The sequence below is a fragment of the Punctularia strigosozonata genome (genome assembly GCF_000264995.1).
Source record: "Punctularia strigosozonata HHB-11173 SS5 unplaced genomic scaffold PUNSTscaffold_17, whole genome shotgun sequence".
Classification (NCBI taxonomy): Eukaryota; Fungi; Basidiomycota; class Agaricomycetes; order Corticiales; family Punctulariaceae; genus Punctularia; species Punctularia strigosozonata.
The window spans coordinates 407,968-421,000 of record NW_006767449.1 but is presented as its reverse complement, the minus strand read 5'-3'; the positions used below and the strand labels follow the sequence as shown (position 1 = coordinate 421,000).

At 56.6% G+C, this 13,033-nt stretch overlaps 2 protein-coding genes across 2 annotated transcripts; both read left to right on the top strand.

Annotated features, from left to right (window-relative positions):
- The first annotated feature begins 2,824 nt into the window (after positions 1-2,824).
- On the top strand, positions 2,825-4,155 carry PUNSTDRAFT_55530 (uncharacterized protein). The gene is made up of 5 exons (XM_007388250.1): positions 2,825-3,008; positions 3,068-3,092; positions 3,158-3,243; positions 3,331-3,612; positions 3,696-4,155. The coding sequence occupies exons 1-5, from the start codon at positions 2,998-3,000 to the stop codon at positions 3,787-3,789; spliced, it is 498 nt and encodes a 165-aa protein (XP_007388312.1). The 5' UTR covers positions 2,825-2,997; the 3' UTR covers positions 3,790-4,155.
- Positions 4,156-8,830: 4,675 nt separating this feature from the next.
- Positions 8,831-12,804, top strand: PUNSTDRAFT_122841 (uncharacterized protein). The gene is made up of 8 exons (XM_007388249.1): positions 8,831-9,397; positions 9,459-9,475; positions 9,534-9,716; positions 9,784-10,421; positions 10,487-11,929; positions 11,982-12,078; positions 12,134-12,395; positions 12,457-12,804. The coding sequence occupies exons 1-8, from the start codon at positions 9,350-9,352 to the stop codon at positions 12,529-12,531; spliced, it is 2,763 nt and encodes a 920-aa protein (XP_007388311.1). The 5' UTR covers positions 8,831-9,349; the 3' UTR covers positions 12,532-12,804.
- Positions 12,805-13,033: the final 229 nt, after the last annotated feature.

Below are 13,033 nucleotides of genomic sequence, written 5' to 3'. Positions count from 1 at the left end.
GGTGTGGAAGAGCCCGAGTTTGGCATCGAGGGAACTTCGGTGAAGGTGTAGAACTTGCCGTCTTGACCCTGCATGACTGCGGCATGTGCGCGGACGGCAGTCGAGGTGTTCCGCGACGAGTTCGACAACTTCATGGGCTCGCCGTTGCGGGCGACTGGAGTGGCGCCGGGCTGGTCTTTCTTTGCGCACGGCGAGGCTTCACAAACCTTGCACCAGTAATTCGAGAACATGTGATTATGCCGTCTCGCATCCTTCTTCCCGTTCCCAGAGACCGAGGCTTTGGCGTGCGAAGGGGTGGACTGGGCGCGGACGGCGTTGACGAGCGCGGACGGCTTCTGCCGGTCGAGCACGGAACGCTCGATCTCCGAGGTTGGGACCTTCCGGCTGGCCAGATTGTGCGTCACATTGGCAAGGATATCGGGGAAGTTGGCGCCGAGCGCGTTGATACACACTATATTGACGATGTCCTCAACTGTGGTAGGGAGACCCGCTTCGAAGAGTCGGCGAGCATCTGCCCGTATGGAGGCGATCGTGCCGGACGCGGTCTGATCGGGACCCGGAGAGAACGTGGTCCCGAAGAGCCCGATCCAGATTTCGGCCTTCAATTTGTCGCCGACGGCCTGATGGCGGAGACGGAGGGCTTTCCAGGCGGCCAATGACGTGTCGTGGGAATCGATGATCTCGCGGTCCTCCGGTGACACGTTTCTCCAGAGCAGAGACTTGACGAGCCCATCGTTGTGCCGAAAAGCGCGACGAATGGTCGCTAAAGTGACATCGGCCAGCGCCTCGTCGACGGAGGGGCACGGCGGGGCGTCAGTGTCGTCCAAGTAGTCTCGCAGAAAGATGCAGCCCAGTTCATTCAGAAACTGGGCCGAAAAGGCGACCCAGTTCCCTGCGGCAAGAGATAGCCGGCGTTCCTCCGGTAGGTCGTGGAAACCACTCGCGTTCGTGATGCGAGCGATCTCGGTGTATTTGGCGGCTGTGGAAGCCGTGGATGCCGTGGATGGCATGGTAGCGGAGGTATCCGGTAAAACGATCGTGGGTATGGGAGCGGGAGAGACCGAACGCGAAGCTTGCGAAGGGTCCGGAGTGATAGGGCGCGGGGTTAGCGCCGAACGATCGGAGGTAGCTCGAGTATGCGAAGATGGAGAGTCGTTATCGCTCATTCACCGTTTCAGGTCAGGTCCGAGGGATCTGGTAAGCGATATGCGTTAAGCAGGGCTCATAACCTGTTAAGACCTATAGCCGCGTGTTAGGCTCCACCGGACACGCGAGTGTAGTAAACGGTCTGTAATTTACCTATAGCCGCGTGTTAGGCTACAGGTCATCTAGTTAATACATGTGTGCGAATGTATGCGGAGATCTCTCACCTCCACCGGACACGCGAGTGTAGTAAACGGTGGAGAGTATGAGACGAGCACGGCGGGCATATCAACGCACCGCACGTGCACCCGTCAAACTGACGGATAGGAGGGATACTCCTCCTGGCGTAATAGTCGTATCCTCACACAAGGCACGGTCGCTGCCCCTGCAGGGACCCGAACGAAGGCGGGGCGTCATCAGTCTTCCCAAACGCCACAAGGTTGCGGGCCGTAGGTCGGCACAGTGGGAAGTCAAAACCGATGTCTCAGCGAGCGAGCCGGAGTGTGGACTCTCGACAGGGGCGGCTGGCTGACTTCGTCCGTCTTGTTCGCGGAATCCATGTGCATGATCGCACATGGGCACGTTTAGCGCCTCGCGCGGGAGAGTCGGTCGACGATGTGCAAGATCCGGGTGGGAAGACGGGCTATTTTTCCTGAGTCAGGAGCAAAGATCGGCGGTCCAGAACTTGACCTCCTGATGGAAAGGTCACAAAACGTTGGTGCTGCGAGGACGCGTCCTGCAATGGCCTGCTCGAGATAGGGTAACTTGATCCACTTGGAACTGCGAGGCACTTTTGCCGAGGGCTTCACGATTGGAAGCATGGGCGTCGGCGGCGAAGACAAAGTTGTGTCTTGAAGACCCGGTGGCGCCTACGAACGTTCACGATGGATGGACGAGGCTGGCCCTAGCATGTGGCATCTGATCATGATTTGTATGATTGCGCAGGATCAGATGCTGGAAAGGCATGAATTATAGTATTTCCTAGTATACGAGATTTACGAGCTAAATCAGATATCAACACCGGGTGTCATTTCTGAACACGAGAAAACCGACTGTCCATGATCCCTATTGATCGTTCCATGACCATCACCTTGCCGGTCTGCCAGTTGGCCTCATAGGCGCTTGTGCGGCGGGTTGCGTCTGTGCACTCGCCGTAGCAGCTGATATGAGTGGTTCGCTCTCGTTTGGTCGCCCTTCCAGACTCGCACTCTTCATGTCCCGCTCGCCGCCGCAACACCACTGAGCCAGCCGTTCTGGAAAGGTATGACCTATAACCTAGTTGAAGTAAGGCTTTAACACCAGCGGGAGGGATTGCGTACGGATAGTCGCGAAGTCCAGGCAGATGCCGGTGACCAGCTCGCAGCATGCCGTGATACATAGGGCGCAACATGTTCCAAACGGATCGTCTGCAGACATATAATGATACTGATCAGGTTGTGACTAGCTGAGTCGTTGAAGGTCAGTTCGTCGTGGTCGACGACGACCACGATGACTGCGCATAACGATCAGCGCGCTCTGTAGCGCGCTAAGCGCTTTCACGTGACTCGTTGGAACGTCTCCAGCGCCAAGCCATTCTGGGCCAATGAGCGGGCCCGAACTGACAGCGGCGCCCACGATCGGGCGCCTTTCCCCGACGCCGGGGCGGAGAGGCCTCGACCCGGGGGGCGCTGCAGTCGACCGCTTCGTCGTCGCTTCACCACCGTTGTTGCCAAAACCTTGTCACCCCCTTTCTCTTGTAGCCTCAGTCAGAACGTCTTGACCTGCCATAATACCTGTTTCACTCGTTTCTCGTCTGAAAATTCACGACAGTTATACCCCGCGTAACTCTGACTGTTGGACGTTTGAGGGAACGTGATGGCTTCTTGGTGAGCGCCCCGTGGTCATCGTTTCAAGAGTAGAATGCAGACGCTGAGACCGGAAGTAGGGGCGACATAATTGCTTTGGTCTTGGTGGGCTTTATCATACTACGCGTACCCCCGTTTGGGCTATCGCTAACACCAGCGGGCGGCGACAGACCACTGTATTCTTCTTGGGCACGATAGGCGGTGTTTGGTTCCTCTCGACGCGGGTCAATGAGGGAGTAAAAGCAACGAAAGAAACGTACGTACCGACTCCTATGGTCATGCCCCCCTCCCCCCACACGAGGCTGGTCATACCAGCGACTGACCCGATCTCGCGATCCTGTAGTTTGAAGCAAAAGGGCGTGAACTTATCCGACAAGGGCGTCTCTATCAAAACGCAATCGCGATTCACCCGCGAAGACTACATCGATGCGACCCAGCGCGCGTTCATGAAGCTCCCCGCGTCCGGCGCGGCCTCCTTTGGCCACGCCGACGACATCAACAAGCCCAGCCCGCCCCTCAAACGCACGCCCACGGGCACGCCCGTCTCTGGAAAACTGCCGGCGGCACCCAGCAGGACCAATTCGACGTCGGGCGAGTACTTTCCGCAACCAGGACACGTCACTCGGTGAGCAAGGCTTTTCTCAAATACCCTATTCCTGTCCTTCCGAGGGAGATCGAAGACTGAATATATGCGCGCCCTTGTCGCAGGTCCGACTCGGTCAGCAGCGTGGGGAGCGCAGAAAAGAAGAAAAAGTCCGGTCTCTTCAGCATGACGCGCAAAAACAGCGGGAGCAAGTCATAGAACGGCATTCCCGCTGACACGCGCATCGTCCACGTACTCCGTTCCCCCTGCTTTTACCCCTTCTGCTATCCTTGTATCAACCAGGCATAAGGCCCGCGGGCGAGGCTGGGGCTGGGCCGGACCTTTTCTGATTTTCGGTGCATATATGCATACGTGATCCAGCGTCATGCGTTGGCGGGTGGATATGGGGCTGGTTGACCAACGCTTGCGCTCGGATGGTTAAATGGCGCGGCCCAAACGGGCTGTAGCCCTCATACGTGTCCGCACCCTTGCTTTTTCGCCTCTCAAAACTCTCGACTGTGCTCTCCTGGCTAAATGTAACACGCGATGTACGCCACGATCTCATAAATGCTATTTTATTCCTTTTCTCCCTTTTCTCCGGTCTCGCCTTACTTCCGCGATACGTGAAGGACGGGCGAAGTCACGTCTCGGCATTTGGACTTCGCCAGTTTCCGTCGTGGTGCATGCCGCTCCGATCATCCAGTATCTACGCCTATTTTCGTCACACGCAAACGGCGGTCCTGCGCACGCACGGCAAAGCGCGATCGTACTAAGGCTAAGCTCATGCACGATCCGGGAACATCACATGATGAGCGTGACGTTCCGAAAAAGGCAATTTACGGCTGCTTGGTTTGACGTGTCGCCTCGTCGTCGTCCTCGTTGCTCACTGTGCATCCTCCGGGACTCCTGAGCCTTGTCTTTGATACTGCCACCTACGGATCTCCCGATATCAACACCGAACTAAGGCTAAGCTCATGCACGATCCGGGAACATCACATGATGAGCGTGACGTTCCGAAAAAGGCAATTTACGGCTGCTTGGTTTGACGTGTCGCCTCGTCGTCGTCCTCGTTGCTCACTGTGCATCCTCCGGGACTCCTGAGCCTTGTCTTTGATACTGCCACCTACGGATCTCCCGATCCGAACTAAGGCTAAGCTCATGCACGATCCGGGAACATCACATGATGAGCGTGACGTTCCGAAAAAGGCAATTTACGGCTGCTTGGTTTGACGTGTCGCCTCGTCGTCGTCCTCGTTGCTCACTGTGCATCCTCCGGGACTCCTGAGCCTTGTCTTTGATACTGCCACCTACGGATCTCCCGATATCAACACCGAACTAGCTGTGAAATGAGAATTCGGACAAAGTCAGAGCGGTCTCATCGGGGAAATGCAGCTGATGCCAATGCAGCTGCATCGTCGGAGGTGAAGCAATTCACTGTTTCTGTAGGCTGGTAGTCTAGTATAGTCGGATGTACGTTGGGCGGATTGAACGCAGCTCGTCGTCGCGGAGGGACAGTCGTTTTTACCAAATTAGGACTGTGACGGAAATGTGACGTAGCTCACGTGATGTTCCCGGATCGTGCATGAGCTTAGCCTTAACACGAGGCAGCCGATGGCCTCGCCGGCAACGCCGTATCGACAGCGTATAGGGTGCAATCTTCGAGCTGCTCGAGCGTCTGATACGCGTAACCCGATAGACAGCACACTGCGTATCGTATCCCTAAACCGACACCGTAGCTGAACCAGTGGGCGCTACGAGTCGGTAATTTTTTCGTGGAAACCCGTACGAGCTTATGCAAGAAATCGAGTATCGTCCGCCTCGTCGGGTGTAATGACCAAGGGAGATAAGGTGAGGGAGTTGTTTATGAATGTGGGAGGCCGAGGTCCATCAGAGATTTAAAGAGTTTGCTGTGAAGATTCGGCGAGAGATCTGAAGAAGTTGAATTTCATGAACGTGGAGGTCTTGTTTCTGCGTTGGAGAAACAGGGCCGTTGAACTGCTGACTTCATCATATCAGGAATACGTGGATGAAATGCAGGGACTCTCGATATTCGAGCAAACAGCGGGCGGCGGGGGTGGGGGGGGGTGGAGCAACGAGCGCGGGACCTATCCACGCTGGATGATCGACAGTCGTATGTAGTCATCCCCACCCGGAAAACACCGAACCGAGTACCGCATACCATACATCAGGTGTGATGCAAGCGCAATCTGGGCAAGAAATCGCATCACAATGCTTGAGTATGGTCGGGATTGATCTCTGGAACTGTGTGGGATAATCGGGCGTATATTGCACATGTCAATGTGACGACCGTGAGTGCAAGTTCGCCAGTGGACCGGAAGGCGATGAACAGACATACTTGTGCGTGGACAGGTACTATCTCTCGATCCTATGTCCTGGTGGCTCCAGGGACAGATAGGACTACATATTCAGGACGTCTCGAGAGCGAAATCGGAAAAGGTTCTGACCGGCGAGCCTGCGTTGGCGCGCAGGGAAAGGCCGGCGGGAATCGTACGGTGGTGAGTCCAGAGTTTGATGAATTTGAAGGTCTCTCTCTCTCTCTCTCTCATCGAAGGCGGAAAACCGGAGGTAGTAATCCCATTCCGGGCCACTTCCGGACGGTAAATCTTTGGAACGCGGCAGAGTAAGAATAAGGTTATAGGGAAAGTAGTCGTCGTCGCGGCTACATCTGCTGACTTAGCCGGAAAGCAACGGAACAGGCGATGTCTTGGCCCGGGATCTTGGCCAGGATGACCAGCTGACCGGAGCGTGGAGAGGCTCCGAGATCGCACAGCCTGAGCGAATCCTCCTATGAGATCTAGCTGCTCGTAGCTTCGGAGCTTGTGCAACCTTGAGACTTGGAATGCCGGGACGACTAAGATCGGCCTCGTGAGATGAGAGAGAATCGGAAGGTTTACAGAGATAAGATGCGCGCCGGGTGAGATGACGCACTCCCAGGTAACCGTGCGCATGTATAAGCAGAGGGCTTGTACGTCCTTAGTACGCAGATCGAGACACAGGTCGCCTGAGCACGTCGACGTCGGAGGCGTATCCTAGTGCAGCTATCCGCCATGGCGGCTACTCCATCCTCAGATTTCCGGAACGGGGAAGAGCACGATTTAGGGGTCTGCATGGGCTAGAGGCGATGGCATGCACCGTGCAGATTGGAAGGCGCTGGAATGAATCTGATCGGACCGGGGTTGACGACGGGATAGAGAGTTCAGTTCCGGTGGATCGACGGCGGGCAAATCTGTAATATTCGCTGGGGCCGCTGCGTTGGCGGATCTGTAGACGGGGCTGGAAAGCTCGAGCTTATGTGAAGATCCACTAGGGGCGGATTCCGGCGTATAAGGAGCGTTGCATTTAGGATTGCTCGTACGTGGGCGTGGGGGTTCAGCTGCACCTGGTAATCGCGGTGCTGAGTATGGCGCGCGTGTTCGTGGGGGTTAGACGGACGGGGGTTTTGAAGGTACGTGAAATTGAACAGCCAAGGCGTGAGCGACAAGAAGACCTGTGATATAGAGTCATGAGCGCTGAGCTCAGCCGAAGGAGAGCCGGAGCTGGCCGGACGGATGACGAGACCCTGAGTATGTCGCGTGCGCCGGGAGACAAACACGGAGATCAGCCTGCCTCTCTGAATCAAGGCATCGGGGACTAGAATTGGTTTGTTAGTTCTTACGCCGGACATACGTGTAAGGTGTAGATCCTGGCGGGGTGGTCAAGCGGCCAGCTATGCCAGCCCGGAGACAGAGTTTGGAGGCTTGAGGAGGCATGATTTAATGCTACGAGGACCATGTGATGGCTTGTATCCGTTCGTGAGCGCCAGCCGGCGCGTTGTGGTGCTAAGAGGAATATATACAGACGAGATTGGCGAGTCGCAATGACAATGTGTATAGTCTGGCTGGAGCGGTGATCGGCGCTGTAACAATAGCAGGTTCATCCGCCAAGTTTGCGATGAGAGATGGAATAAGACCGTTGGAAGGCGGCACAGCATTCGACTCGGCCTCGCCGTTTGTAAGATCCAGAGAACGGAAGGCCGTCGCGTTATGCGTGCTGGGTGCGATATCCGTGCAGCGTGCGCGGACAACCCAACGGGGCGTACCGGTCGACAAGGTTGGAACGGCGACCATCGGGGTAGACTTAGGATTGACACGAATCCAGGTCTTCTCTTTACGTTGTGAGGTACAATACGGATTCTTCTTTGGTATTTCGAAGCTTCGCAACGAGCGATCCTGATCCTGAGCAGGTCAGGTATAGCGTCACGGGCCGCATCTGAAACGATCCATCAGATGCCGTCCTATCCTTTCGCCGTTCGTATTCCTGAGCAGGATCAAATCGTGAAGCCATGTCTCGGTCTTCAGGCTCGCCCGAAAGCCCACCATACGGTGCTCGGAGTCTGTTGTCCATCCTCGTCTGTTATCGTTATGCGAAGTCAGAGTAAACATCCCGTCACAATTAGTCTCGGTGGGGCGGGTATTCGAAGAGTCCCCGAGAACGATATCTCCGTCTCTGCGCTCCCGGGCGTCAAACAGTCCATCAACTACAGCACCTTCGCCTTGTTGTCCGAGTGGAACCCACGCCAACGGGTGCCACAAATTGCACAGAAACAAAGGCAGCAAAAGGCAGACACGTTTTCGTGCATGTATCTCGTAACAGTGTTGTTTCTTTTTACGTGAGTCGTTGGTCCACGACGCGCATGAAAGCTGGTAACGTCAGGCCTAGATCCAGGGACGAACTAGCGGAGACAGCTATTCTCCGACAAGAAATTGCGTCGAATTGACAGTAGCAGTAAGTCTCATCCGGCTCCCCAAATCCAACCACGGCCACGCGAGCGGGCGGAGAATTGTGTTTCGAACTCAGCAGCAGCGAGGCCCGATTGCATCTGTGCTGTGCTCTGGCTTTCCGCAAACGGCCACGACGTCGCGCGTTTTACTTCCGCACCTCTTTATCGCGGATCTGTCCGCTGGGCTCCTCGTTCAACGGGCTCATTCAATCCTCGAGGGCAGCTTCTAGCTCGAAGTTCAAGCTTTAACGCGCGCAAGTGGAGCTTTTTTTTTGCTGCTGAATCCCACACGGGCGAGCCCATCCGAGCGGGTCGATATTTTGATCCCAACACACACACACCACCCCTTCTTCAAAATTGGTTCTGCGGCGGATTGGCGGTCAGGCACGTTCCACAAGGCGAGAGAGAGGCTGGGTCGATTGTACCGCGTTGGGACGACGTGGGACGTGGGTGCGGGCGGGCGATGCGATAGGAGCATCACGACATCCCAACGGCAGGCATCCAAAAGACCATCAAGACATTCGGGATGGTTTCGTGTTCGCAGCTCGGGGCCCACCGCCGTCCGACGGCCCCGGCGCTGAATGTGACGGTGACATGAACAGGTTTAACGTTCAACGTTCAACGTCCGACGACAGCTCTCCCATCCCATCGCCTTGTGTCCGGAAATCGCGCCGGATGTGAGCGCCCTGTCGCTCGTCTCGGAGAGCTGAACCGGCTCAGCTTGGTTCACGGGGGTTTCCCGTCGTGGATCCCAGCAGTGCCTTCAAAGTTTCCACACCGATGTCCCGTCGGTGCTGTGACAGCAATACGATCTGGACCTGAGGGGCATGTCTTCGGTGTGCCTGCGTTTCCGAGTCTCCGACTGTTGGATTAGAGCGATTATAAGCGTGATGCAGGCCCGGACGCAGGTGGAAGATCCCCTCCAGCCGTGCGTGCCGTGCCCTCGCTTGTCCTCTCGTCGTCCGTCTGTTCTTTTCTTGCCTTCCCTCGGTAATAAGGATGGATTATGACGCGTACGATGCGCTCCTCCATCACGTGTTCCAGGAGGTCAGCCGCCCTTTCGTCTTCACTTGTTCTTTTCGTCTGAATTCCTCCGTCCTCGTTACAGACGCAGGATGACGCCTGGTAGGCCCACTTTGCTGCTTATACGACTGGGAGAGGCATATGATGATGGATGATGCAGGTTCAAGCCCACGGAGGAGAACATCCATGGCGGCGTCTGTCTCCGCGTCGAGCCGGGGCGCTTTCGCGGCTTTCCCTACGAGAACCACCTTCTGCAGCCATTCGAGGCCGCGGTGAAGATCCTCAACCCCGTCATCGCCGTCAAGCTTAGGAGTGCGGCCGTCAACGCCGCCATCGCCTCGATGTGAGTCTCCGATCGTGGACATAGCCACGTGCGTTCACGGCAACTAAACGGGCGCATCTCGTTGCAGCGCCTCGGACGCGAATGCGATTTACCTCGACTCGGAGACGCGCATCCAGATCCTCGAGACGATGCCCCAGCTCGGGCGCGCGGACAAGGAGCAGTGCGGCGCGTTCATCCGCGACGAACGAGTGCTTGTCATCTGGTCGGACGCGCTGGATAACATTCTCCCCCTCTACCGCGACTTTGAGGACAAGCTCATCAGATACGTGTGGCGGAACGTGAGTATCTTTACATCTATGGCGTATAGACGCGTCTTTGAACTATCTATTCCGGTAATGCAGCGTTTACGGTTTGCACACTCGCAAACCGCCGTCACTGTGGCACCCTCGTATGTCTCGGCCATGTCCGCCGGCTCTTCGCAGGTCGGCCTTACCGAGAAGGCGCCCGTCGTCGAGGATATTGCTGAGGCTAGTGCGAACCTCAACGACGAGCAGAAGACGCCGGTGGGTATGGCCACCGTCCAGGCCCGCGAACAGTACGCACGCGACCGGGCCGGCAAGCGATCGTGGTGGAGCTTCCGGAGCACTGGCGGCGCGGCGAGCGGGAGCGCTCGTCCCGAGAAAGATCTCGAGAAGAACCTCGAGGAGCGCCCGATCCGGCTTTTCGCGCCTGCTTACAACGGGCTCGCAGCCGCGTTGTCCATATGTGCGTTCGCCTTCTCCTGTCTGCGTTTCGTCCGCGTGCTCATATACAAGCACATCTTGACACAGTCTTTTTGGGGTCGGGCCTCTCGCTCATGATCCAAGAATATGCGCTAGACCACTCGCCCGTTCGTTTCGCGCTCATGATCACCTCGCCTTTTCTCTTCTGCGTTGCGCTCTTCTTCGCGCTCCAGGTCGTCGGCCAGCTCTCATGCATCCTCGGCCCGGTCGCGCACTACCACGAAAACTCGAAGTACTACTCGGCCGTCAAGCCCTCGCCGAACAAGGCTGTCGACGCCGCTCTGCCGCACATCACGATCGAAATGCCGGTGTACAAGGAGAGCCTGGAGCAGACGATCGCGCCGAGCGTGTTCTCGCTCAAACGCGCTATGCAGACGTACGCCCGCCAAGGGGGCACGAGCGCGATCTTCATCCACGACGACGGGATGCAGCTCATCTCGGAGGCAGATCGGAAGGCGCGGATGTCGTTCTATGCCGACCACAACATCGGGTGGGTGGCGCGCCCGGGGCACAGCAACGAGCCGGACGGGTTCAAGCGCGCGGGCCGGTTCAAGAAGGCCAGCAACATGAACTACGGTCTCGCGATGTCGCTCAAGATGGAGCGCATCTTGAAGGAGATGATAGAGCGCGGGGAAGACGATGAAGAGGAGGGCGGGCCGACGCTCGAGGATAAGGCGCTGGCCTGTGCGGTGGAGGAAACGTTCGAGGAGAGTGGCCGGCGGTACCAGCCCTGGGCCCGCAATGGGCGGAGCATCCGCGTGGGCGACGTTATCCTCATCGTCGACTCGGACACGGTCGTGCCCGAGGACTGCCTGCGCGACGCCGCGCGGGAGCTGGCCGAGTGCCCGGACGTGGCGATCATCCAGCACGAGTCGGGCGTGATGCAGGTCGCGCACCATTACTTTGAAAACGGCATCACGCACTTCACGCGGAGGATCAACAAGTGCATATCGATGGTCTGCGCCAATGGCGAGGTCGCGCCGTTCGTCGGACACAACGCGTTCCTCCGGTGGTCCGCGCTACAGGACGCCGCGTTCGTCGACCCGGCCGACGGGAAGACGAAGATCTGGTCGGAGACGAACGTGTCCGAAGACTTCGACATGGCTATGAGGCTCCAGCTCAAAGGGTACATCATTCGCTGGGCAACTTACTCCGGCGGCGGATTCGAAGAGGGCGTCAGTCTGACGCCCGACGATGAGCTCAATCGCTGGGAGAAGTACGCGTACGGATGCAACGAGCTCATCTTCAACCCGCTCAAGGACTGGTGGCGCCTAGGCCCGATCAATAAGCAGCTCAGGATCTTCGTCTGGAGCGACGCGCCGGTGCACTACAAGATCAGCATGATGTCCTACATGTTTTCGTACTACGGCATCGCGGTTTCGTTCATCCTCACGGTGCTCAACTTCTTGCTCGTCGGATGGGCGATCGAGGTCGACGCGTTCTACCTCCACAGCTTCGAAATCTGGCTGGCTTGCGTCGTAGTTTTCCCTTGTGAGTATCCCTGCAAATGTTGTCGTGATCTATGTTAACCGGTACGTCCCAGGCGCGGGTAACCTCGGCTTCACCCTACTTGAATACCGACTCGGTCAGAGGAGCTTCCTCGACTCCCTCGCAGAGAATCTCAAGTGGATACCCTTCTTGTGAGTACCTCCTTGCTACACTCCCGCAATTTACTAATTATGTCGCCTTCTCCAGCTTCTTCTTCTTCGGCGGACTGAGCATTCACCTGTCCAAGGCACTCCTCGCCCACCTCTTCTCGTACAACATCCAGTGGGGCGCGACGAAGAAGGAGGTCGAGCGTTCCAACTTCTTCGTCGAGATTCCGCGCATATTCAAGCGCTTCTGGCTTTCGTTCGTTGTCTGCGGGTTCTGCGTCGCCGCCATGATCGTGTTGACGCTGCCCGTCATGCCGATGGGATGGAGGATTGACCCGAGCGATTGGGACGTCATCTTCCCGGTGAGTCGCCCTTCATTGACAGTTCGCGGGGACACCTTGCTGACTTGCGTTCGATATGAAGATGGCTCTCGTTGTCGGATGTCATATTCTGTTCCCTATTGTGCTTAACCCCTGGATGACGACCTTCTCGTACTAGACCGTCCCCCAAGACACTCGCTGGTATCCGCGCAGCCGCCGCAACCGCGCGACCTTGTACTCTATCCGAGCATGCCCCGCAGTCGCACACTCGCGTCTCGGCGGATCACTGCATTTCTTCCATTGCATATTATGCATGCTTTCCGTATATTACACTTCGGGGAAGTTGCAACCCCCACTAACGCTTGAGGATTCTCTGTTGTATATTGATGGACGTCTATTGTTTTTATTTGGGGTACTTAGGGCATCCGCTAGTAATTATCAGGCTTTAACCGACCAAACATGCGCTCTTTACCGATAGCTAATATGCGTTCACGTTTTCGTACTTTCATCGCAAATCCAGGGATCAATAGAATCGGTGGAGTGGCCTACGGGCCCATTTGATTATGTGCACAAAACTTATACGGGCAAGCGGAACGTTTTACTCGCGAGTGTCCTGGGGTATAGACGAAGAAAGAAACTACAAAGCATCAGAATCAACGAATAAAATCCCGATAGATAGT

Excerpts from the sequence above, each read along its gene's own strand:
- PUNSTDRAFT_55530 (XM_007388250.1), top strand. Across the intron at positions 3,244-3,330 it reads GTAAAAGCAACGAAAGAAAC|TTTGAAGCAAAAGGGCGTGA; the intron begins GTACGTACCGAC and ends GCGATCCTGTAG. Across the intron at positions 3,613-3,695 it reads CAACCAGGACACGTCACTCG|GTCCGACTCGGTCAGCAGCG; the intron begins GTGAGCAAGGCT and ends CCCTTGTCGCAG.
- PUNSTDRAFT_122841 (XM_007388249.1), top strand. The coding sequence starts at position 9,350 with ATGGATTATGACGCGTACGATGCGCTCCTCCATCACGTGTTCCAGGAG. Across the intron at positions 9,717-9,783 it reads AACGCCGCCATCGCCTCGAT|CGCCTCGGACGCGAATGCGA; the intron begins GTGAGTCTCCGA and ends ATCTCGTTGCAG. Across the intron at positions 12,079-12,133 it reads CTCAAGTGGATACCCTTCTT|CTTCTTCTTCTTCGGCGGAC; the intron begins GTGAGTACCTCC and ends CGCCTTCTCCAG.